Source organism: Prionailurus bengalensis, chromosome D4 (genome assembly GCF_016509475.1).
Source record: "Prionailurus bengalensis isolate Pbe53 chromosome D4, Fcat_Pben_1.1_paternal_pri, whole genome shotgun sequence".
In the NCBI taxonomy this organism is placed as follows: Eukaryota; Metazoa; Chordata; class Mammalia; order Carnivora; family Felidae; genus Prionailurus; species Prionailurus bengalensis.
In genome coordinates, this window is record NC_057359.1 from 63,727,654 (window position 1) to 63,754,073 (window position 26,420).

At 40.1% G+C, this 26,420-nt stretch overlaps 1 protein-coding gene across 1 annotated transcript in view; it reads right to left on the minus strand.

The window, feature by feature from the left end:
• The window catches only part of GRIN3A (glutamate ionotropic receptor NMDA type subunit 3A), a 171,222-nt gene that overhangs the window by 77,335 nt on the left and 67,467 nt on the right, over positions 1-26,420 (minus strand). The window contains exon 3 of the mRNA XM_043566532.1: positions 21,746-22,793. Within this exon, the coding sequence (XP_043422467.1) occupies positions 21,746-22,793 (1,048 nt within the window). The remainder of the gene's footprint in view (positions 1-21,745; positions 22,794-26,420) is intronic.

Here is a 26,420-nt window from a genome sequence, read left to right on the forward strand (position 1 = left end):
GGACCAGGGCACTTGGGGTTTGGGAAGAAGGTTGGTTAGCTTTCATATTTCCCTTCACTGCAAACTAGTCAAGTAAACGTGTCTTTAACTGAGGCTTGATTTTCTATCAGTATTTAGTTTTTATGCATTCAAACTTTCTTCTAATATGCATAATTGCTGAAAGAAAAAACTGTAGAACAGCCATGAATTATGGCTTTTAGGGGAATGAACATTGCAGTTAATGTTGCAAGACAGCTTCCATTATAATCCCGTTTTCACATCCTTGTGATTTCTTAGGGGGGAGGAAGAATTTTCCTTTGAGCTAAAATTTTCCATGGTTTGACTCAGCCCAAGGTGATTTTAAAAAATGAAACATTTGTACAAACGTTTCCATTTATTCTTGAGTTATTGTATTTGGAAAATGCTGTTCATTTTTACTCCAAGTATTATTAATGCATAAAAAATTCCAAGTATGAATGGCTATTAAAACTTCAGTCATTATATGACACTTGTCTTGGATGTCGGCTAGATTCTTTATAAAACTATATTATACCATTTACTGCAAAATGGTTAAAATATTTGTTTTCAGAGTTTTATTGTAATGCTTGGTTGACACACAGCTGTTCAGAGAGGAAATAAATATTTAGGTTACTTTCACTATTTTTTAATTTATGAAGAACTCTAAAGTAACAAAATACATTTAAAATAATTTTTATGCTTCTTGAATTATATTAATCAAGCTTCCAATTTTTTAGCCCAGGTCTGTTTTAAGGGTGCTTCTTGTAAATGTCACATTGTTGAGACTTTTTCTAAAAATGTCACTTTCTTAGTGAAACCAACTTTCAGGGAGAATTACCAATAGTTACCATAAAACCCAAACCAGTTCTTCCTATATCTAAGGATATCTACTTAGAGCGTGGGGCATGTGTTTAAGTATTTTGTCCTGTTGGTTTGTGTCTTTAATTTGTGTTTTCCTTCCACCTATTATTTGATATTCTGAAACATAATCTTCATTGTGTCTACTTTTCATTTATTTTTTTTTTAATTTTTTTTTTTTAACGTTTATTTATTCTTGAGACAGAGAGAGACAGAGCATGAATGGGGGAGGGGCAGAGAGAGAGGGAGACACAGAATCGGAAGCAGGCTCCGGGCTCTGAGCCATCAGCCCAGAGCCTGATGCGGGGCTCAAACTCACAGACCGCGAGATCGTGACCTGGGCTGAAGTCGGACGCTCAACCGACTGAGCCACCCAGGCACCCCTCTACTTTTCATTTAAATGTGTATGACTTTAGATCACTTGTTTATATTTAACCATGCTAAAACTTTACTGTCAGTGTACCTCCTCACAAGATGAGGAAACATGTATACATAAAGTGTGATAACAAATGCAAATTATATTATCACTGAAAATAATAATAGAATTTAATTGTTTGAAATGATACTGAAATACTACTGAGAGGTGACCTGTGCAGTCAGTAAGTCTTGGGCCTTTCCCGTTTGGTGGCGATCTTTATATTCTCCAAGTGAATCACACGTGACATCTTCACTAGGTAACTGTTTCACATTAAATGACCTCTTGGTCGTCTCTCTTAGAATCTGGTACTTATTGTTCCTTTCAACACAACCTTTTATTTATTTATTTTTAAATTCCAATTCCAATGTAGTTAACATACAGTGTTATATTAGTTTCAGGCAATACAGATTTTATGATCTTATCTGATTTTGTCATCCTAATTACTTACCCATTGAATATTGTCTCCCTAGTCTTTGCATCTTATTCTTTCCTTTTGTGACTGGAAATGAGGCATTTTATAAAAAATGGCCTGGTGTTGGGGCGCCTGGGTGGCTCAGTTGGTTAAGCATCTGCTTCGGCTCCGGTCATGATCTCGCTGTTCGTGAGTTTAAGCCCCACATCGCGGTCTATGCTGACAGCTCAGAGCCTGGAGCCTGCTTCTGATTCTGTGTCTCCCTCTCTCTCTCTGCTCCTCCCCTGCTCATGATCTGTCTCTCTCTCTCTCAAAAATAAACATTAAATTTTTTTTTTTAAAGTGGCCTAGTGTTTTCTCATTGCAAATTCTGCTCTGGTGCACAAGCCTGTACATATATACATCCATACACACATATAAAATGTACATAATATATGCTATATTATATCTACTGTATACTTCTCATATACACATATATCACATACACATGTTATTACATTACACAGTATATCCACATAATATTTGTAATAGGTGTGTATATTCTCAGAAACGTGTATATACATTTTACTATACTGTATTTTCTTTTTTTAGCAAATATATGTAACATATAACATTGTGTAAATTTAAGGTGCACAACGTCTTACTTTGATACATTTATATATTGTAATGAGTGCCAGTTGTAGTGATTTTTATCACATTGCATAGTTATAGTACAATATTGTTAACTATACCATTATACTGTGCATTAGATCTCTATGGCTTATTTATTGCTTGTTGCAAGTTGGCATGCTTGAACAACATCAATTTTATCCCCCTAGATCCCTCTCCTCTAGTAACTACCATTTTAGTCTGTTTTTTACAAGCTTGACTTTTTAGATACCACATATAAGTGATATCATTCAGTACTTGTCTTTCTCTCCTGACTTATCTCAATTAGCACAATGTGCTGAAGGTATTATTTTCTGATTCCATTTCACTTTTTCCTCTAGCATATCCACCTAGTTGTTCCTACCATTTGGAGGGAGGTCAGATCACTGTATCTTACTCTCAATATTTGCTTGTTAAAGCTTCCCCATCTTCCTACCCTTTAAAATTCTGACTCATCATACAGAGTTTAGTTCTGCTTACTTCCTGAAGGAGGCCTTCTCTGACAGTGCCCCTCTTACCCCAGTTGGTCAGGCTCCTGTTAATACATTGGCATAACATTCTATTCATCATTATAACATTAAAAAAAATTTAATGATTTATTTTTGAGAGAGACAGAGATAGAGAGAGAGGAGTGGGGAGGGGGACAGGGGATCCAAGGTGGGCTCCACACTGACCTCAGCAAACCCGATGCAGGGCTCAAACTCACAAACCACCAGATCATGACCTGAGCCAAAGTTGGACGCTCAACCGACTGAGCCACCCAGGCGCCCCTCATTATTATAACATTTATCTCAGTTATGGTTATTTATTTATTTATTTATTTATTTTTAAATTTTTTTTTTCAACGTTTATTTATTTTTGGGACAGAGAGAGACAGAGTATGAACGGGGGAGGGGCAGAGAGAGAGGGAGACACAGAATCAGAAACAGGCTCCAGGCTCTGAGCCATCAGCCCAGAGCCTGACGCGGGGCTCGAACTCACGGGCCGCGAGATCGTGACCTGGCTGAAGTCGGACGCTTAACCGACTGCGCCACCCAGGCGCCCCGCAGTTATGGTTATTTAATGTCTGATTCCCCTGCTAAAATGAAAGCGCTTTGAGGGCAGGATTAGGGATCAGACTTGTCACTTGCTGTAACCCCAGCCCTTGTGTTAGAGTGGCAGACATATGGTGACTTATACATATTTATGGAATGGATGGATGAATGAATTGCCTGCCCAACATTCTCATTTTAAAAAATAATTTCTATATTTGAAGTCATTAGTCAATATGACTAGGCATTTAATATAGTTTTTCCTATAATTGCTATAGAGAACAGGCTAGTTATGGTACTCAATGGCTGAAAGCATTTCAACAACTCTTGCCCATGGGGAGCTATAATTTCACCTTATGATATCATAAACCACTCAAGGATTTCATGTAGTTACCAGAACCTTGGGCTAAAATTATAACCCTGAAAGCCCCTGCTGCCTATTAGTCATTTGGTACATGACACAAAGCAAAATATATTGTGCATTCTTGGACTTCAGGTTGCCTCTCAGTATATTGGCTGCTTGATTTTATATTTGACCTGTAAAATATTCAGCTTCCTGAAAGTTTAAACCATCTGAAAACCTAAGGTAATTCACAAGTACTAGATCTATATCAAGTGGTAAATAAATATATTATGAATTTCTTATTTGTTCTGATAATTACTTTCCTCAAATTGCAAAGCAAACCTTTGGGAGCTGTGAGTATTCCTTCCCTTGTATGCTTAATAAGTTTTTGAATATGGCTTATATGAGGTAGCACATTGTACTGAAATGATGACGGGTCTGAAATTAGGGGGCTTGGGTTTAGGTAGCAGCTTGAACTTTGGAAACAAGTCACTTAACTTTTCTGAGCCTTGGTCCTCTCCCTGTTTTACTTATTTACTAATTTCTTGCTTTAATGTTTATTCATTTTTGAGAGAGAGAGACAGAGACAGAGAGCAAGCAGGGGAGGGGCAGAGAGAGAGAGAAGGAGACACAGAATCCAAAGCAGGCTCCAGGCTCCAAGCTGTCAGCACAGAGCCCGATGCAGGGCTCGAACCCACAAACCACAAGATTGTGACCTGAGCCAAAGTCGGACATTTAACCGACTGAGCCACTCAGGTGCCCTGGTCTTTTCTCCATTTAAATGTCTTTTCTGCTGCAGAGATGCAGGAGATAAACTGAGGTGCTGGACTGCAGCATCTGGGAAGCAATGGATTGCTTTACAAATGGTTCACGTCGTTCTTATCTGTCATATTAGTGAAACAAAATGGTCATTTTCTAACAGTGTGTAAAAGTGAAAAGAAAAATGCTGGATCAGGATAAAAGCTTGAATTTCCTACATGTAATACTTCTTCTCTCAGTACTCAGTTGTAGCCAAGAACCTGTTACCTGCCTGCAGTTAACATGATGCAAAAACAGGGCCAGCACCCTTCATTCCTCCTGATGGGCTGGAAACCATGGCTTGTCAAGTGATTCACAAGATGTGAAGCGCAGGGTGAGAAATGGTTTAATAATGGTTCAAAGAAGAAGCTGACTGACTGGTTCCTATCTCCAAAGAGGAAAGAGCAAGAGTAAAAAGGCTTAAGAAGCAACATGAAGAACTTCGCACTGAGGGTAGAGTGGTGACAGAGACCAGGGATTCTTCTCTGAAATTTTTTTTTTTAATTTTTTTAACGTTTACTTATTTTTTGAGACAAAGAGAGACAGAGCATGAACGGGGGAGGGGCAGACAGAGAGGGAGACACAGAATCGGAAGCAGGCTCCAGGCTCTGAGCCATCAGCCCAGAGCCCGACGCGGGGCTCGAACTCACAGACCACGAGATCATGACCTGAGCTGAAGTCGGACGCCCAACCGACTGAGCCACCCAGGCGCCCCTTCTCTGAAATTCTTTAGGTGGTGGACTGCTGTGTTGCTGGTTTGCCTAGAAGGCACAAAGTAGTATAGATCCGTTTGATGGTGATGCAGGTGGATGATGGACAGAATGGTATAGGTCCACTATCCAAGATGTTTACCAGCCGGGCTAAAGTTGTAGTTGGTGAGCTGGGCTTCTAAGTGAAAGCATCTCTCAGGTGTTGGGAGAGGACTGGAGCTAGAAATCACTGGAACTCTGAAACTGTCAATAAGGCATGATGCTAATTATAAGATGCCTGTGGAGCTTAGTCCTGGAACATGTCACTGCTGGAGGTGAAAGGTAAGAGTGGAACCACCAGCAAAGTAACCGGATGCTGGGGCAAGTGGGAACTGACTTGGCGATGCTTCTCCAATTGTCCTACAGAAATGAAACAGCCAGGGTCTCATTAATATGCAGATTCTGGTTCAGTAGGACTAGTGTAGGGCCTGAGATCCAGCCTGAAATTCTGCATTTCTAACAAGTCCCTGGAGATACTAAAACTGCTGGTCCTTGGACCCCACTTCTGAGGAGAAAGGATCTAGACAGGACATCTTAAATTCTCCCTGAATGAGAATGAGATTGGTTTCTGAGCTTCAGGGGCCAAAGTAAGGAAGAAGCCTGTGTCTGAACATGAGGCAAAAGTGTCCTCAACTCTGAGAAGTCGAGAGCGAGGGGGAGCTGGATCTTGGGGGCAAGCTATGCTGGCTGCCTCCTCCTTTGGGCTCTTGCACAGATTTGATGGTTGGTGTCTTCTCCCTAAAATTCATCAAGTGGTCCAATGCTACATATTTTCCTTGCTGTTTATGTAAGCAGAACTATCTAGTCTAAATTAATAACCCATACAGGAAACTAACAGAAGTCTCCCCTTCGTCTTATCTTGAAATGTATGCAGTATATATAGGAGCTACCTGGAGGAAAATTTCCTAATACAAAGAAATGGCTGTTGGAAGAATTTCAGGACCTGTGCCAGGAAGAAAGAGTTGAGGCGTCCCTGATACCACTGTATTCTAGTGGCCAGCAACCCTTGTACATAGATGCCAATTCAGTAAAACTAAAAATGTTAGTTTTTACAGATGGACTGTTTTATTTGATTTTTTAATGTTTACTTATTTTTGAGAGAGACAGAGAGCAAGCAGAGGAGGGGAAGAGAGAGAGGGAGACACAAAATCCGAAGCAGGCTCCAGGCTCTGAGCTGGCAGCACATAGCCCGACATGGGGCCTGAATCAGCGAGCCGTGAGATCACGACCTGAGCTGAAGTCGGACGGTCAACTGACTGAACCACCCATGCATCCCAGGAGTATTTCATTTTATATGCTTGTTTTGTATAATCTACTTTTTTTTACTTGACTATGTATCTAGCTCATTTTGTTTTCTATACAGCAACATTATATTTCAGGGAAAGAATGTACCCTGCTTTAGCCAATCTGTTAATGGCTAGAAATGATTTCTAGACTTTCAATAGTATAAACAATATCCGTTTTTTTTTTTTTAAGATTTTATTTTTTTAGGGGCACCTGGGTGGTTCGGTCAGTTAAGTGTCTGACTGTTGATTTTGGTTCAGCTCATATTCTTATGTTTTATGAGTTCGGGCCTGGCATTGGGCTCTGCGCTATCATTGCAAAGCCTGCTTAGGGTTCTCTCTCTCCTCTCTCTGCCTCTCTCTCATGTTCTCTCTTTCTTTCAAAATAAATACATAAATAAGCTTAAAAAAAAGATTTTATTTTTTTAAGTAATCTCTACATAGACCCAATGTGGGGCTTGAACCCACGACCCCCAGATCAAGAGTCTCACGCTCCACTGACTGAGTCAGCAAGGCGCCCCTCAGTAATATAAACAATATCTTGATGAACAGAGACTGATTTAGTCTCTCTTCTCTCTGAACAAAATTTATGTGAGTTGAGTAGTGCTCAGGGAGAGTGGAGTAACAGTTTGAGAGGTTTCCCAGAGATTAATTAGCACCAGGGTTCATACCTGGACACTATAGCTTCGTTTGGAGACTCTGAACTGTAGCCAAGAGGAGAGAAAGTGCCATTTTATAGGAGTGGTGGCAGGGGAGAAGGGCGGCATCTGCGACTGTGACAGTGTGCCACGGTGGTGCTGGGGAGAAGATACTCTGCAGATAAATAACCCCTCCTTAGTCTATGAGGTGCCCGGAAGGGCATATTCCTGCTGCAACACTTCCCTGGGTAGGGTGTTAGTGATGATGATGGGGAGGGTGGGGTGGAAGTTAATCTTTCCTGGATCTGTGTCTCTCACTTCTTCATCCCATACATACTGTGCGCACAAATTCAAATGTCACAGCCTCAGCAGGGGTCTCTGCCTTTGAATCACCTTTGTGTGTGAGCAGCTTTCCCAGACTAAGTCCAGGGGTGGGGAAAGGGCTACTTCAAATACACCAGGTTGGAAAGAACATTCTTACTACACGTGTAAATGAAATACTGAGTAGGAGTAATCAGTCAGATTTTGTTGGGTATGAATCCTGCCTCTACCATTCATTGGCTGTATGGCCTTGGACACGTTTCCTAATTTCTTTTAGCCCCATTTCCTCATCTGTATGGATGCAGTAAAATTTAAATGAGAAAAATCCATGTAAAGCAGTTAGCACAGTCCCTGGAACATGGCTGGTATCCAATAAATGTTATTATCATTATTACTTATTGATATTGTTTTCAGTTCCTGTCCCTGAAACTATATCAGTGGTCTTATTATGAAGCTAACATGTACATACATATGAAAGTTCATATGTATGACCCTCAGGGTTGATCATCACTTTAAATACGTAAATCATGGGAGATACATATATTTATATGCATATATTCACTTATATTCTTATTTGCCAATAGATTCACCTCCATTAATTTTATATCTTCAGATCACACATGAAAAAACCTCTAATTCAAACATAATTTAAGGAGACGTTGACAGGTCTTGTTTTGGCTGGATGAGAATTTTCTGTCATTTGGCATTTTTTAAGCAGGAGCTTCCTAATAAAATGCCATGGTAAGTGCAGTTCTTGAGTTTGAAAAATATTAATGGATTCTGAGAAACAAAACATCTTTCTGAACTCAAGCTATAAATAACATCATTTATGTTATATACATTATATATGATGTATACATTGCACATATACACACCTAATATATACATACATACATTATATACACAGTATATGTAATATACAACATATTTTATATGTGTGTGTACACACACACACACACACACACACACACACGTATCTGTGCATTTGGCTGGAGCAGGCTTGTACGCAGTTGCAGTTGGGAAAGTGAACCCTAACTTGGCTGAATTTCCCAGAGTTCACAATGGAGCTGAGCTCACAGTTAAGCCTCCTGACATGCCACTGGATGGATACCAAGGGTGGTTAGATCATGCTAGCTCCTGATCTGATTAAGAATCAAAATGTGAAATTGATGCTAAATCATAAAAACACAGCCTTCATCTTAATTCACACTGTGAGGAGCTAAAATGTGTATTTTAGACATAAAAGAAGCCCCTCAGGGGTTGCCTGCAACTTCTTAGGACACACAGAGATATTTATTAAGCATGAAAATGAGATTCTTCACAGGGCAAACCCTCAAACCTAAGATGCATCGAACTTTTATCTATCCAACACCAGTACTTTGTCCTCTGAATCATCCTACATTACCTCCTATTGGGGCTTTCCTTTTATTCATTCCATAGCATCTAATATGAGAGTGGTTCAAGTGCTTCTAAGACCAAGATGTGGCCAAGACATGTCCAGCAAGACAGAGGCAGAGGGTGGGAGCCCCTCTCACCTGCATTTGGAGGGTGTAGCCACAAGATGTCCACATTATATCCAAAAATGACTTGGAGTGACTTAGCTCTCCCTAATTACAAATGTTATGTGTCCATTTAATATGTGTTTAATGTAAATATATGTGTATGAACACAGAGTTGGTAGATATCTGTACCAATTGTTTATAATTAAGATGTGAATAGTCATAGATATCCTATGATATATTTATTGGTACAGAAGTGTCTATGCATACAGATAGTGCTTGCTAGGCAGGCTAATAATGTAAACAAAGTTATAAGCCAATTTTCGCCTAATTTAAGAGAAACGTTTGTAAAAATTTGGCACATTCTCTGTATTCAAATGAAGGAAGTGATCTTAGACATTCATGAATGCAAACCCAGCAGGGTGTCTAGTTGAAGACACTTTGCTGCTGTTAGTATGAGTTACTGTATCTATTTGAAAGTAACAAAGCTGCAATTATTTTTAAAAATTCTATAAAGAGGCTTTGTCAAAAATATTTTGGAAGTAGGTGAGGAAATAAACAGATGACATGCTCATTTGTTCAGTTTTCTATTTATCAATCTGAATTAGTAAAATCTTTTTGGTGTTCCAAAGTTTTTTGTATTGAAGAACAGGAAGGGAAGGGAAATAACCCAATTTTCAACTCTGAATAGGTGTCAGGTACCGTGTGTCTGATCTTTACTGGAACACTAAATGTTTCTAACCCAACTCCATAATCTGCCACCAGGGACCCAGAACCACCCAGGGGAGGGCCATGTGACCTGGCCTGGCTCATGCTCTCATTCGAGGATCCAACATCCCTGATCCTTGGCTCCAGTACAGGCATCATGGTCTTAGGTTTTCTTTGCTTTGATGATCTGATTAAACCAATCTCATGGCTCAAACACTCCAGGTCACTCTTGGATACAACTTGGAGTTCACTTGGGTATACTTTCTAATTGCAAGTGAGAGGTCCTCCTACCTTCTGCCTCTCTATTCTCCTGGACACATGTTGATCACTTCTGCTTGGCCTCATAACAAGTCCATGATTTACCCAACACTTAATGAGTGACTGCTATAGACTTAGACTCTAAGGATATAGGTGCTTTATTTTATTTTATTATTTATTTATTTTTTCCAATATATGAAGTTTATTGTCAAATTGGTTTCCATAGGTGCTTTATTTTATATAGATCTGGTCACCACTCTGATGGAGTTTATAACTTAGTGGTAGATGGAATCAGAACTTCGGCTACATATTTCACATCCGTTTTCTCTTGTAATTTTTCCAAATGAGGTCGCAGAGGCCATGGCAAGTGACTTGCCGAACTTCACGCAGCTAACCTATGATTGAGGCATACTTCAAACCTGGATCTGTCCAACACTAGAATTTTGCCCTGTGGGTCATATGGTACATTGCCACTTACTGTGGCTTTCCTTCTATTTGTTCCATAGCATCTAGTAGGAGAATGGTTTTATTTAAAAATTTTAAATTTTATTTTAGACAGGGAGAGAGCACAAGTGGGGGAGAGAGGCAGAGAGAGGGAAGGGGAGAGGGAGGGAGGGAGAGAGAGACAGAGAGAATCTTAAGCAGGCTCCATGCTCAGTGTGAAGTCCAATGAGGGGCTCAATCCCACGACCCTGGGACCATGACCTGAGCTGAAATCAAGAGTCAGATTCAGCCGACTGAGCCACCGTGGCAACCCAGGAGAATGGTTTTGAATGGTCTTTTTGAATGATGCTTCTCCCTACAGAAGGCTATAGCCCTATTCCAATGATGCTGACATTTTCCATTCATTTATTAATCGAACAACATTTACTGAATATATGGTGAGAATCCAGTGGTAAGCAAGACACAATAGGACAATTAACAAGTAAACAAATAGATGACATGACAGTTTCAGATTGTGCCAAGTCCTGTGAATAAACTGAGTGGGAATAAAAATTTGCTTCAGAAAGTCTCTGTGGAAAGCACAGCATCTTTATAGTTGTTATGTTTATTTATTTTTTAGAGAGACAGAAAGAGCAGGGTAGGGGCAGAGAGAAAGAGAAAGAGAGAAAAAGAGAGAGAGAGAAAGAGAGATAGAGAGAGAGAGAGAGAGAGAGAGAGAGAGAATCCCAAGCAGGCTGTCAGTGCAGAGTCTGATGCAGGGCTCGATCTCACTAACCCAACCGTGAGATTGTGACCTATGCTGAAATCAAGAGTTGGGCACTTAACCAACTGAGCCACCCAGGTGCCCCAGCATCTTTAAAATGTAAACATTTTACTACACGAGTGCCACTGATTGAGGACCTCACTCTGCCTGGATTCAAAAGTCTGCAGACAGCAGCAGTGAATGTGAATCAAACATCGCTGCTGTGAGTATGGTCTCATGTCTAAATTATTCTCATTCTTGGCTTATTATGTACTTTCTCATTACATAAATAAGCCATGAACACTGTAGAAAATATGGAGGGAAATACTAAAATATTTCCTGTAATTACACTGCTCAGATATCAGTGCTGTTAATACTGTATTATATTCCCTTCTGGTCACTTCTCTTTATAGTTTTATGTATGCATATTAAAAAATTAGAAATATAGTATATGGTTTTATATCCCAGCTTTTCACTTACTCATATTTTGATTTTTTCACATTTAATTATTGTAATTTTTTTTAGTTGAAGTATGGTTGACATATATTATTATATTAGTTTCAGGTGTACGATTGTCTAACATTCTAAAAGCTCTTCAGAATCATCTCTACCGGCTACATTTTTATAGCACATAGGAATATTATAATGTATTCCTTGTGTTATTGTTAGACATTTACATGGTTTCCTAGTTTTTGCTATTTGGGGTAAGAGTGCAGTGAATCTTTGTAATAAATTACTGTCCATATATTAAGTTACTTCCTTTGGATGGATTCCTAGAAGTGGAAGGAAGTGAAGGGTGAAGGGGCATAAACCCTTTTAAGGCTCTTGATACAAATGGCCAAGGTGATTTATGAGCCTATTGTACCAACCTACCCTCCCAACAGCAGTATGTGCTGGTGCTCGTCTTAATGTATTTCAACCAAAACTGAAAATTATCAGTGAAAGATTCCTAATATGATAGATAAAAATATCATCTCGTTATTGTTTCAGTGATCATTTCTTCGATTATAAGTAATATTTAACTTTTTTTATATTTGTTGGTCATTGTATTTCTTTTTTGAATTGCTGTTAACATTCTTTCTTTTTTTTTTTTTTTTTTTTGGTGGGGCCTGAACTCACGACCGTGACATCAAGACCTGAGATGAGATCAAGAGTTGGACGTGTAAACAACTGAGCCAGCCAGGCACCCCTGAATTGCTGTTAATACTCTTATTTATTATCTGATTTTGACATTACTTAATGTATACCTTGCTCTCTTCCTGAAAAGATTTAAAGCGGCTTAAAGGTCACACAAAATACAAGACAGCATAAATTAAAATAGGATGAAGTAGGGGAAAAAAAAAACAATATGAAGCCAGGAATGATGCTTTTTAAGATGCATAATGCAATGTAAGTAAATCTGCTATTAGTGGGCAAGCAATTGCCTCCAAACCTTCCAGAAGTTAGCTCAGAAAGAGAACCTTGCCATTTACCCAGTTCACAGTGAATGAGAAAGAGAGAGACAGAGAACTAATTGTTCAAGATAAATGTAATTAATATTCGTATTAAAATCTGACAAAACTTTTAACTATTCTTATTTTGTGCCTCCTAGTTGTCAGACACAATGCGACTTGTTTTACTTGGATTATTTTAATTTTCATGACTACTCAGTGGGAGCGGGTGCTGGATTAATGTCGTTTACAATAGTGCCTGGCATATCAGAGTGGTCAATGAGTATTAAATTTTCTGTTATTATTACTAAGATTAAGTATTTCAATATCTAGAAGAACAAATCCCTTGAATCTTCTTTTTTTAGATTAAATTCAATATATATAAAAGAAATCTATTCAAAGTCCGGACCCCTCCACTCCTTCCAGACAAGACAAAACTCACAGGTGTCTGTACTTGGCCCTAACTCTTTGTTTTCCTAGGTCATGGTGCCCTTCATTCTCAGAAAATAGAACCCAAATACAAAACATAATCTTCTCTAGCCTGACCACAGCCCACATCCTGGACCAGTCCCTGGATGGAGCCTTTTGAGAACCCCACCACCTCCTGCTCCACCTGGCCAAGAGCTGCCCCCCTCCCTACATGGACAAGCTCTAACCCTCTCACAGACTTCACACCCCCTTAAAAGGCCCAGCCTGGGGGCACTCTTGTTTTTCTTTTTAAAACGATTATTCATCTTTGAGAGAGACAGAGAGGGAGAGAGACACAGAATCCGAAGCAGGCTCCAGGTTCTGCGCTGTCAGCAACAGAGCCTGATGCAGGGCTCGAACTCATGAACCGCAAGATCATGACCTGAGCCGAAGTCGGACGCTTAACCGACTGAGCCACCCAGGTGCTTCAAGGGGCCGACTCTTGATTTCGGCTCAGGTAATGATCTCACGGTTGTGAGATTGAGTCCCCAGTGGGGCTCCACACTGGGAGTGGAGTCTGCTTGGGATTCTCTCTCTCCCTCTTTCTCTGCCCCCCCCACCACTGGCGGGTGTACAGGAACACACTCTCTTTAAAAAAAAAGGCCCAGTCTCACAGAAACTTGGGGCAACATTTCTCTAGATGCCTGGCTCCTCTCCTCCCTTGGAGAGGGAATAAACTCTGCCCTGCTTGTTGTTCTACTCTTTGTCATGCATGTCACTGGCCACCCTAACAATATATATTTTAGAAGATGCAGCAACAAACAAGTCAACAAAAATGTCTTTTGGGGATTTTAATTGGATTTGCTTTACAACCTATTAACTAATCAAGCAGAAATTTACCATCTCTAAATATTCAGTCTTCCAATTCAGTAACATGGCAGTTTGCTTATTAATTTATAATTTATTAAAACGACCTTACTGAGATACAATTCACATACCATACAATTCACCCATTTAGAGTGTATAATTGGATAGGTTTTAGTATGTGCAAGATAGGTGCAACCATCAGCACGTTCTATTTTTTATCCAAACCATGTTGTGTTTTGTACATTAGAAAGTGTTTTGGGGCGCCTGGGTGGTGCAGTCGGTTAAGCGTCCGACTTCAGCCAGGTCACGATCTCGCGGTCCGAGAGTTCGAGCCCCGCGTCGGGCTCTGGGCTGATGGCTCAGAGCCTGGAGCCTGTTTCCGATTCTGTGTCTCCCTCTCTCTCTGCCCCTCCCCCGTTCATGCTCTGTCTCTCTCTGTCCCAAAAATAAATAAACGTTGAAAAAAATTTTTTTAAAAAAAAGAAAGTGTTTTAATGCAGTTCTCACAGAGAACACTTCCCTGATCTATTAGGGTTTCTGCTGCCAGAGTGAATGGGATGTGTCTCCTATTATGTTTTCTAGCTGGAAGTACATGGAACCCATGGGAAGTGCAGCTCTTCTCAGACTATAGCGTTCTCAGAATTTTCTTCTTTTAAGAGGTTTTCTCTCTAGAAGGACGGTCCCCTCTACCTATTTCTTGTCCTACTCTTGTCCCCCTTTTCCTGGCTTTCCAATCTCGTAGCTCATGACGAAGTAGTCATGCCTGTGGTTCTCTCCCTCTGATCTTGGGGCTTCTCCACACGCTGCCATGTCACCCTGAGGTGCTCTTCTCCTAATACCCTCTCCGGCTCCTTGTTAGCTCATTTACATCCTTCAGATCTCAGCCAGACTGGAGGCTGAGATTCCCCATTCAGATCAGGTCTCCTGTGAGGCTCTCAGATTCTATTGTATTTTATTTTGCAGTAACTTAACACGGTTTACAACACTAGCTGATTTATGTGCTCCCTTGATTGATGTCTTTCTTTCCCACTAAACTCCATGTTGCAAAGGCAGCATCTGTTTTCTCGCTGCTAAATTCCCAGCCACCTAGCCTGGTGCCTGGAACAGAAGTTACTGTTACTGGCTGAATTACAGAAAGAACGAATGAATGGTTTGGTGTGGCTCAGTTTTCTTTCCCGTCCTCTCAAATTCCATTTTCGGTCTTGTTTGCCTTGGAGTTCTGGCATCCCTCCTTTGTTCAAGGCCAGCCTTTATTACATGAATTCATATGTTTTATTGGGCAGGCACATGCTGTTATATGAAGATCAATAAAGGTGGTTTTTATTATTTTGGGAAATGCTCATCATTTCCTACTAGGACTTCGAGAGTGTCCTTTACTTTAATATTTCTGGTTAAAGTTTGCTCTTGCCTTCACAGCAGGTCTATTTAATTATTAATATTTACTTGAATGTTCACCAGGCCAGGACTGTATTTCCTAAGCAGCACCATCATCTGCCTGTACAAAAATGACACTAGCCTCTTATTCCCTCTATGGAGCTGACTTTTTGTTTTTTTTTTTTTTTAAGACACACGGAGTTAAGGGGGCATTGTATGTGAGAAGCTGGAAAAGAGCTAGAAGGTCCATTAAAATCAGCAAATAGTTCATTTCAAATGCTTACGTATCCTTTCAACTGGGCCAATTCAACTTGATGAGGGGAGGTGGGGCTTCATTTTTTAGTGTGCTTTGTGATTTGTGAAGGGATTTTCTCATCTTGTCCCATATCTCTGCAGATCGAATGTCAATGGCTGGAAGGTTCTAAGAACGTCCAATTCTGCACCTTACATCATAGGCCCAGATGAAGACTTTGCTGGATAAAAATAATACTGTGGTTTCTATCCACCTGTCAATCATCGCAAAATGCTAAGAGGAAATAACTCTGGATGATGAGGCAATGGGTATTTGCTTCCATCTGTCTGCTTTACTCTACTTTCTGCATTGCCTATAATGAATAGTGCTAGTTTTATGTCGGAGAAATACCCATGTAAGCTCTATTAAATATATCACTCATAAATTCTTGCTTTCATGGTCCCATGCTTCAAGAGCCCACCCGCTTTGAAGCATGGAGCTTGCTTCCCAGAAGAGTCGGTGGGAGGCTGGGAGAAGCTACATATATTACTTTTAGTGTAAAATAAATTATTCTGGCAAAAACAGTTAAGTGAAGATAGAACCATCCTTTTGAATTTCATTTGCACAGCAGTTCAGTCCCTCTTCCTTGGGGTTAGCTATGGGAGCAACCAGCAACAAGATGATTTCTTCCCTCCAACCCCAGTCAGAAAAAAAAAGAAGTATTCTAACCTGCCCCGGCTACTGTAACATGTAGTGAATCATAAACTGGTCTGTTCTGCCCAGCATTTTGCTTTTAATTTTACTTGATTCAAATAGTTCGTTGAAGCCAGTGAATCTCAATTCTGAGATGGTGATAAAATATTCACGCTCTTAACAGTTTTATTAATTGTGATAAATGTATAGCCAGCATGCTAAACAATTATGATCACGAAGAAATATGGTGCCATTACATTCGCTCTAAGTTATCTAATATCATTACATTCGCTCTAAGTTATCTAGTATCATGGAATACTTATGTGGCCAGGGCTCAATTTACTGATGGGTTGTGTATAAATACAGATCACAAATCTCACTTTTTAAGTCAATAGGTTTTCATCCAAACACTTTTATAAGTGGTGTTTGGATTCCAAGATGGACATTTTTTTTGTTTAAAAAAAAAGATGTAGTCAAAATTTGGGGTGAGAAATAGAAACCATTTACAAAACACCACTATTATTATAATTTAAAACATTATAATGCAAGGGAATGGTAAGAGGAAAAGGAAAGAAGAGATGGAACTTTGGGGAGTCCCTTTTTCAGATCGGGGGGCTTACACGGCCTCTAAGAGCTGAAGACATCTATTCCTAGGAGCATGTTTCTTCCTAAGGTGCTTCTAGAAGAGTCTGAGAGGTAGAATTCTCAAAGTGTTCAGGCACACAACTATAACAGGGAGGCATGGGGAGATTATCCTGAGGTAACTAAAGAAGAGTTGGAGAAGGAAAAGAGCATTCATGTGGAGGCACACTGAAATCTGTCTGAGGTGAATTAACTGAGCCAGAAGATTGCAATCGGGATGAAAATGGCAGCAAGGTATAATGTGGGCTGTCCTAACACCTAGCAAATGAGGAGCACAAAAGGAGATGAAAAGAAATAAGATAGTGAGTTGGGGGTGGAAGAATCTTCAGAGGGTGACCAATACACCATCCAGCAGACACACAAATGTCCCAAGAAAACTACAGACTTCTTTGTAAATGACATGTTTTCACTTATCTGAACTAAAATGCCACCAAGTGTATTGGAAAAGTGAAAATGGAGTCTGGAAAAATACTAGGAAAAAGCAAACCATATAAACCCAGTTTCATCAGACATAAAACACACCCACGCACACACTAATAATTCTCACGGTTTGGACTGGGCGCTGGTCAGCCCTTGTCCTCTCTGATAACACTAGCAAGAAACTAGACATGGCAGGTAGGATAATATCAATCTTTACCTCAAAAAAGTAAAAATTCAAGCTACAGAAAGAGGGGTCTGTGTGACTTCATTACAGGGCACCTTATCTCCTTATTTTCTACCTTGTCTCTCCTCAAATCCTCTTCTCCAACAGCTTGGGACTCCTTTATGCCTGTTGCTTTCCTTCAAGTAGCAATTTTTCTCCCTACCACCTTCCCCCTTGGGAATCTCATACTCTCTTATGGCTTTAATACACAGGATCACCTTCTGGCCAGGAGTCCCACCAGCTTTCAATCTCATTCCTGAACTCGGGCTTCCAAATGCCTGCTGCATGTTGCCTGAATGTCCAAAACAGATTTTAAAATGCCAGGTATGAAACCGAACTGATCACTGTATTTTCTAGTCCACGACTTGCCTTTTCTGCTTCCTTGAATGGTACTGCCATGGCAGACACTCAGACCTGCAACTTTGAAGGAGGCTCTGTTGCCTCTCACACTCAGTTAACTGTCAAGTCCTAGTGACTTGATCACCACCATATTTCTTGCATCTGTCTTCTATCAGTGACTATAGCTACAACTTCAACTCTATTCATTGTCTTTCTCTTCTAATCTTATTTACATGCTGCTGCCAGAGCAACCATCCTCCTAAATGGTACCGTTCCACTCTGCTATTCTATTGTTCAAGAACGTCAGTGAATGGGGAGCCTGGGTGGCTCATTTGGTTGAGCGTCCGACTTTGGCTCAGGTCATTCATGATCTCACAGCTTGGGAGTTAGAGCCCTGCGTTGGGCTCTGAGATCTGCTTCAGATTATGTCTCTCTTTCTCTGCCCCTCCCCTGCTTGCTCACTGTCTCTCTCTCTCAAATATAAACAAACATTAAAAAAAATTTTTTTTAAATGTCAGTAGATCTCTACTGTGAGGTGAAGTTCACCTGTCTTAGCTTGATGTCAGAGATCTTCTGTTATCTCAAGTGGACTTAATTTTTATTATTTTATTATTATTTTTTAATGTTTATTTTATTTGAGGGGGGAGGGGCAGAAAGAGATGGGGGCAGAGGATCCGAAGTGGGCTCCACACTGACAGCAATGAACCCGATGCAGGCAGGGCTTGAACTCATAAACCGTGAGATCACTACCTGAGCCGAAGTTGGACGCTCAACTGACTGAGCCACTCAGGCGCCACTGAACTTAACTTTTAGACAAGGACTTCACCTCCTTCGTTTCGTGGAACATATGCTATGGCTAAATTGAACTCAATATATCCTGATTGTGCCTTGTACTTTCCACCTCAAAGTAGTTCATTCTGTTGCTTTGCTTGGAATGACCATTCCTATGTCCTTGACACACATACATGTCCAACTTCCAAGTGTTTTTCAAGAATAAGCACACATTTTTATCTTGTTAATTAAGCTTTCCTTTGGTATACTAAAGTGGAAGGTGATCACCCTTTCCTTGAACTTTGACAGTACTTCATGTTTTTAAACTTCAGCATGTTTACAACTTTCTAAGTTGTTTTCTCCTATACCGGTCTTATTTACTTCTGAATTTCGTGACATCATTTAGTACAAGAAAAAGATAAGTCCCCTAAAGAGCTTAGCATCGGTAGGACGAAAAGTGCCCGTGAGTAACTGCAATACACTTAAGAATGAATACTGATGACTGAAAGGGCATGAAAATGATTTTAATCATATCTCTCTGTGGGAGGGTGAATACATTCTATCATTTGCATAATACCACATATCTGGATGAAAACTGAACAATTCTGTCACTAATGTCATTCGCCCAAAGTCCAGAATGTCAAGTACTTCTTAGTCAAATAACCTGGGTAATCTTTATGTGACCAAAACCTATAAATGAGAGACTTTGCAACATAGAAACAACACTAGGGAAGAAACACATATTACTGGGGGGAACTTTAGTGGAAATTCATTTATTATCTCAAATTGAAAGCATTTTAGATTTAGGCTTGTCCCACTGCATTAAGAACTTACTAGCTATAACACATAGTCGGCTTTGTCTAGTTCTGCTCACTTTGTCTTGGGGGTGGGGTTAGATTTATAAAAACTTCACCTTTTATTCTGGTGGAGTTGGGGATGGAATGAGTGTCTCTTTTTGCTTAAAGAAATTGTTTTACTGCTGTGTACAGTTTATCTTCATGTTTTTTTATTTAATCCCCTAAAATCATCATTGCTTCAGGCTTCTCGCACACAGGATCCGTGACTTCATTCTGATAATCCTTGGTTTTGATTAATGAAACTTTAGTCAGTATTGTATTCACCTTTTTACGTTAGATAATGGTCTGGAATCTTCACGACAGCCATATATTAGTTTGTTTTTTGTACTAGATTGCATTGAATGGTTCCCACTCTGAGTTTGTAATTTAAGCATCGTATTGGCAAGATTCATGTAAAAAATCTAGGTAAGCCTCTAACAAGACAATGAATCTTTGGAAGGTCTACAGGTCTAGTCAGGCAAAGAATAAACAGAGGCTGCTAATACCACTGCAAAGCACAAATGCTGAAGCATCATGAAAATCTCTCTTAAGGGTGACACATTTACTTATGCTACAGACTTACTGGTGTTCACTAAATTCCAGCTCCTAACCTAAAACCCTGAGTGTGAATTAAAAGGCAATGGAGTTCCTCGCCTAATCAGTAAGCCATTGTTTGTTGAACCTTCTCATGAGGTTCATGTCACTTACCAGGAGGTTTGCAGTGTATGGGTCAAGTTTCTCATATACATTTGTTTGCAGAACAGATCATATATCTTAGTACAAACCATTTATGAGAATTCTCTAAAGCTGCCACCAGCCCTCTGGGCCACTCCATCATTTGATAAAGACAGTTACAAATGTCTTATATGTTGGTGATCTATGAAATTAATTTTAAATGTTTAATGGAGGGGCGCCTGGGTGGCTCAGTCGCTTAAGCATCTGATTTGGCTCAGGTCATGATCTCACGGTTCATGAGTTCGAGCCCTGCGTTGGGCTCTGTGCTGACAGCTTAGCCTGGAGCCTGCTTTGTTTTTTTAAATTTCTCTCTGATTTTATTTTTTATTTTTTAAATATAATTTATTGTCAGATTGGTTTCCCTACAACACCCAGTGCTCATCCCAACAAGTGCCCTTCTCCCTGCCCATAGCCTGCTTTGGATTCTGTGTCTCCATCTCTCTCTGCCCCTGCCCCACTCACACTCCAACTCTCCCTCAAAAATAAATAAAACACTAAAAAAACTAAAAAAATAAATGTTTAATATAAATTTATAGTAAAGGTTCAATACCTTGAGACTTGGTGTGAAAGGAGTATTTGAAAAGGCATCAGTATTTCCCAATTTGAAATGCTCAGCTGAGCTCAAGTTGTTTTAAACACAGTGTATCCCAGGAACACCCACTGAATTACAACTTTCTCTAATCTCTCTCCTAGGTGGGTCGTGCACATTGGAACACTCTTGTCCTGGATCTGAATTCTGTTCCTTGTCAGGAATGTAGTGCTCCCTTGGGTCTTACTCCAATTTCCTTGAACCCTGACAACCACCTCCTCGCTACGAGTCAGGTTGGACTAGGTTCTCCATACTCCTAGTCACTGGAAGGGGTCCTGTTTTAATCCAGAGAGAACACAAATATGGCTCTCCTTGAGTATCACCACTGCTTTACCTATTTGCCCGAACTCCATCCATCTCCTCCCTTCAACCCTTAGGGTCAGGTAGATATCTAGGATATCAAAGGCAGCCTAGAATAGATATACTTCTTTGAATGTCCTTGGACATTATAATGTGACTGTTGGCATCATCCCCTCAGCCAAGGTGGCCAGCTGTACAGCTTTCCGTATTGTGTAAAGACACCCTGTTCATAACTAATCTTGCCACTTCAGTTAGTTTAGTAGTCCTTATTCTATGCCCATTGAGTTCTGTCGTGTCTGACTAAATGTTAGTTCTTTAATTTTAACTCTCTTTAATTCTAACTCTTCTTTACAATTTAAAACACAGATCCTACTATTTATTTTCATTAATTCCCAAGAGAAGTAATAAATCAGTTTTTGCGGTCTGCATTGGGTAAAAATACTTTGTAAGTCTATTCTTTGATGGACATTCTGTCAGATGCACAAATAACACAAGAGAAACTTACTAATAGACGCTCTTACAAAAAGACCTTCTGTAGCACAAACACCCCAGAACCCCCTCACTTTTTTTGTCTCATTCAATAAAACAATAAAATATTTAATTTAGTTCTTAGTCTCTATAGATGGCTGAGAGAATATTCTTGTGTTAGATGAAAGAACACAGACATACCACAGCTTAAGACACAATATATGGAGTTATAATGGGTGATAAAGAAAGCTAGAGTAAAAAGGAGTATTACCTTAGGATCATGTATTCCAGAAAGCTCTTCATAGATCTTCTCGCCTACCATGACAGCAGCCAAGTTCGCCGTGTATGTAGAGAGGCAAAACATACAGAAAATGGCCCAAAGGTTCATTAGAAACCTTCCAGTCCAGCATTTGGGGGGTTTGATGGCTGCTGTTCTACCAAACAAGAGGGCATAACAGACATTCAAGGCTGAAGAGAAGGAGAAGACTTTACTTCTATTTCGCCCCTTGGGAGTCATACCAAAGGGGCTCTTCCATTCATACAGAGTGAGGAAGATGGCAGTGATGTGCAGAGCCACAAAAATCCCCAGCCACATTGTCCAGTGCAGTGGCCACATGAAGGCTCCAATGGGAGCCGCTGTGTCTCGGGTCCTCACTAAGATGCCCAAGCTGGTGGAAAAGAAAGGGCTGGTAAAATCGATCACCTGGCTTCGTGCAGTATTGATGCTGAAGGAAGTGACTGCCAGGTGGGCTGACCCACTCAGAAGATCACCCACCAGCCCAGTCCAGTGCCCATTTTTCCAGGCTCCATACTTGCCATCACCAACAATATAGAGGTCAAAGTCAAAGTTCATGTCTTCCGCTAGCTTTTCCAGCAGATCAATGCAATATCCATAGCAGCACTTCTTGAATTTGATGGGCACTGTATCATTACTGCTATGGAGGCTGCTAAAAAGGCCGTCCAATACAGAAGAGTCATTAGTCAAGGGGTTTAGACAGAGTTGGCCAGCAGGACACAAGCCTTCATCATCTACCTCCCGCGTGAAGACAAATGGATGCTCGATCAGGGTAACCACTCTCAGGTGTAGTTTACTTGGATGTTGGAAGTGGGTTTTGTGCCTCTGGGCCTGCTCTGGCCATATTCCATAGTCCATGACAATCTTCCCCCCTTGCCATCTGCCCAGGCGGGTCCACATTGGCTTTCCCATGGGGTCATGTTGCAGATTCCAGATGAAAAAGTTGTTTTCTGAGCTGATGATAGTGGAACCTTTTACTCTGATGGAACCACTGAGGCCTCTGAAAGTGGTGTTAGCTAGAAACCTGGCAAAGAGGAGCAAAGGCAAAAAGTAAGGAAGAGAGGTGAGGCCAAAGACAGGAAACTGCTCATCTTTGCTTCCCTATCTTAATAAAAAGAAACTCTAAATTTTTTTTTTTTTAATTTTTTTTTTTAACGTTTATTTATTTTTGGGACAGAGAGAGACAGAGCATGAACAGGGGAGGGGCAGAGAGAGAGGGAGACACAGAATCGGAAACAGGCTCCGGGCTCTGAGCCATCAGCCCAGAGCCCGACGCGGGGCTCGAACTCCCGGACCGCGAGATCGTGACCTGGCTGAAGTCGGCCGCTTAACCGACTGCGCCACCCAGGCGCCCCGAAACTCTAAATTTTTTAAAGGCATTGCCTGTAACTCCTTCTGGAATTAATAAATTGGACTCCTTCTAAGAAAAGAGTCCTATTTCACTGAGCAAATGAGATCTCACCCTCAGGTTCTAACATCTGGGTTAGGTGCTTGGCTCTTGGTCTTACTCCAGATACCTTTCTTCTCAGTTAAGGGATGTGTTGTTTCCCGTTGTAAACTGTTTATTCTATATTCTTACAACTTTCTAAGCTATGGAGGTTCTCAGCATCTTTAACATGTTTCATTTCTACTCTTCACTATATTCTGTTGCAATGAAATCAGCTCACCAAATTTTTTTTGGTGCAGGAATGAGTTTTAATAAGTATGCTTATACTTTTTTAATTACTTAAAAATTGCATCCGTAATTCCAGAAAACAGCCAAATTTTACTTTCAATACTTCTCTTTTCAGAGTGGAACACATTTGTCCCCATGAGGCCAGTCAAAGCAGCAGGCATGTTGGGTATCATCCATGGAACAAAGTGAAAGATGATAAATAGACTTGCAGATCTCAGGATAGCCTCAGGCTGCCCTCCCTCTAAAATCATTAGACAAAAACAATTGGCTCTGGCTCTGGAGAGAGCTTCTCTGCCCAAGTCAAAGAAAGGAAAATTACCAAGTGAATGATATCCTGATTCTTAACCCTGAAACCAGACACTGTCAAGTATGTTCTGATATGGGCAAGACAGGAAAATGCTTGGTCACAGTCTGGGAAGATAAGGCACTACAAGGTAACATACAAGCTTGGGCACTTTTGTACTCTTAATTATGGCCTGTGACAGAAGAAAAGCCTAGACTTTAACGTCAGACACATAATCTCTGTTTGAATTTTGGTCCAGCCACCTTCTAGCATTGTCCTTGGAGACCAATTTACTAAACTCTTAAGATTCAGTTTTGTCTTCAGCAAAATGGGGAAAATAGTACTTCCTCCACTACAAGAGTTGGAAATAATGCATGTAAAATATATACCACACCTTTTTACACAGGGCGAATGTTTTGGATATGGTAGCTATTATTTAATGTCATTCAAGTTGTTTCAATCAAGGCTGTCCCCAGGTCACTTTTCCCTATCATCTAATAGGATTTCTCTTGTTGGAGACACAAAGTACTGCATTATGAGAAACTCATAGAGGTTACCCAAGACCTATGTTAAACTAAAAGGAATTACAATGAAACGTGGAATATAACATAGAGGTTTTTTTGAGGAATCAGCGGATACAAGTCTAGGTTCTCGGCAAAACACATTCATCCATTACCTGCCACCAGCATTACTCAGTAATTGACAAATGCATACACAAGTATTAAGAAGTTATGCTGCCACAGAAGGGGCATAGAAAAATCAGAAAGTGTGAATAATGTACTAATTTCCATTAGAGATATAAATGTAAATCACATTTGAAGATTGCTACTATCACTAAATGCAATGAAACTGCTCATTTTGGTAGACTGCATGTAATGGTTAATTATTCATGTTAGCACTCCCCAGTGGGACTCTACCAGTTAGAATAAATTCTATTTTGCAACAAGTAATGAAGTCTCAGTTATCTTAGATTTTAACATAGTTTTATGTTTCTTTAGACAAGTAGGAACCAAATCATTAAAATATACAAATCAATCAATCAATCGATAATTACCTAGGTACTATAAAGGGTGACTACAATTGTGTTTTTAATGAGCAATCTACTATTAGCTGTGTTCACGCGCACACACACATACACGCTGACAGCCTAGGGAACAAAATGGTTTGTAGTAAATAGGTTAATTTCATCTGGTCAATTTGTTGATCAGGAAAGTAAATCTGGAGTTGTAGGAGACGCCCTTTACTATTTTAAGAATATCTGGGGCTTAATGAGTATAGATTTTTAGCTGGATGGACCCTTGAAGGACTGCCACTGAAAAAATACATACTTAAATCATCTCCGAAAAGAAATCTTTCAGAGATTATGTAACTCTCTCGTTCCAGTAAAAAGTATGTTTCATCAATATGTTAAGTCACATTCAATATGGCCGTAACTGAAGGGCAATGCTCAGTTGTCTCCGAGGCATTCATTTCTCACAGAAAGACTAATCAATCTGCATCTAAATGTCTTCAATTTTCCCAGGCCAGAAAACCCAGTGCCTGCTTCATTATGCAATTGACACCAAGAAATTGGGTCTCAGAGAATCCCCATTTACAGATCATCTATTTTATTTCCGTTTAATGGAGAAGGCAAATTAAAATAATCTCACTGATAGCTTTTAGTTATAGTCACCCTCACTATGTATTCTTTGTAATGTAATAAGAGTGTGTAGCAAAGTTTCAGTGCCTCCCTATACTAGTTAAAAAAATTAAAAGGGTGAAATCTTACTCTTGCTTAAATCAGTTTCTATCATGTTCCTTTTTATTCTGCCCTACATTCTTCTTGGATGAACAAGAAAAAGAAAAATCGGGAATAACTTTATTGGCAAGAAAAACTGATAAAAGCACTGTTCTTAACATTAGAGTTACAGAGATGAAAGGCACACTCATTCTCAAGGACCTTAAAGTCTACCGATGGGGAGAAAGAAAAGCAAACAGGCAATGCTCAACCAGTATAATGAGTGTCATGTTAGAGGTAAATCTGGGTGCCATTGGAACAGAGAGCAAAGGCACTTGCACATTCTACTGTAGAGATGATAGGAAATCTTAGAGGAGGAGGTGCCAGAGTTGAGTCTGTAAGAATGAATAGTTAGCCAGGAAGAGAAGCTGGGGACTGATGCTATTCACTCAGGGATACGTGTGTGCAAAAGCCACAGAGTGCAAGCTGCGTGATGATAAGTGGTGTGAAATAAGGTTGGAGATGAAGGTGGGAAATGAATTTCAAAAGGTCTGAGGTTATGATGAAGGTAATGGGGAGCCATTGCAGAGATTTTATCTGGGGAAGGGCATGACCATCAGATTTGATTTTAAAAAGTTGTTTTTTTCCCAGTCAGCTATATAGGCAATGATCTATAAGAAGGAAAGGGCTGAGCACACTTTCATTATGTGGGAATAATGCTCCTTCCCTTTCTCTTGCTTCTCTCTCTGCTAGCTTCATAAGGGGCTTAAGGTGGCAAAAGCTAAGGTAATAGCAGTGTAAGTGGAGAAAAGATGGCAGAGGCAGGAGACATATATTCTTCAAAAAGAAAAGTAGTGATTTTAAGGCACCAAATGTATAGCATTGCATTTAGCACACAAACCACACCAAGAATGTGTGAAACTCAGTTTGATGGAAGGTCACATATATAAGTCCTGGAGTATTTAGCTGAATACCA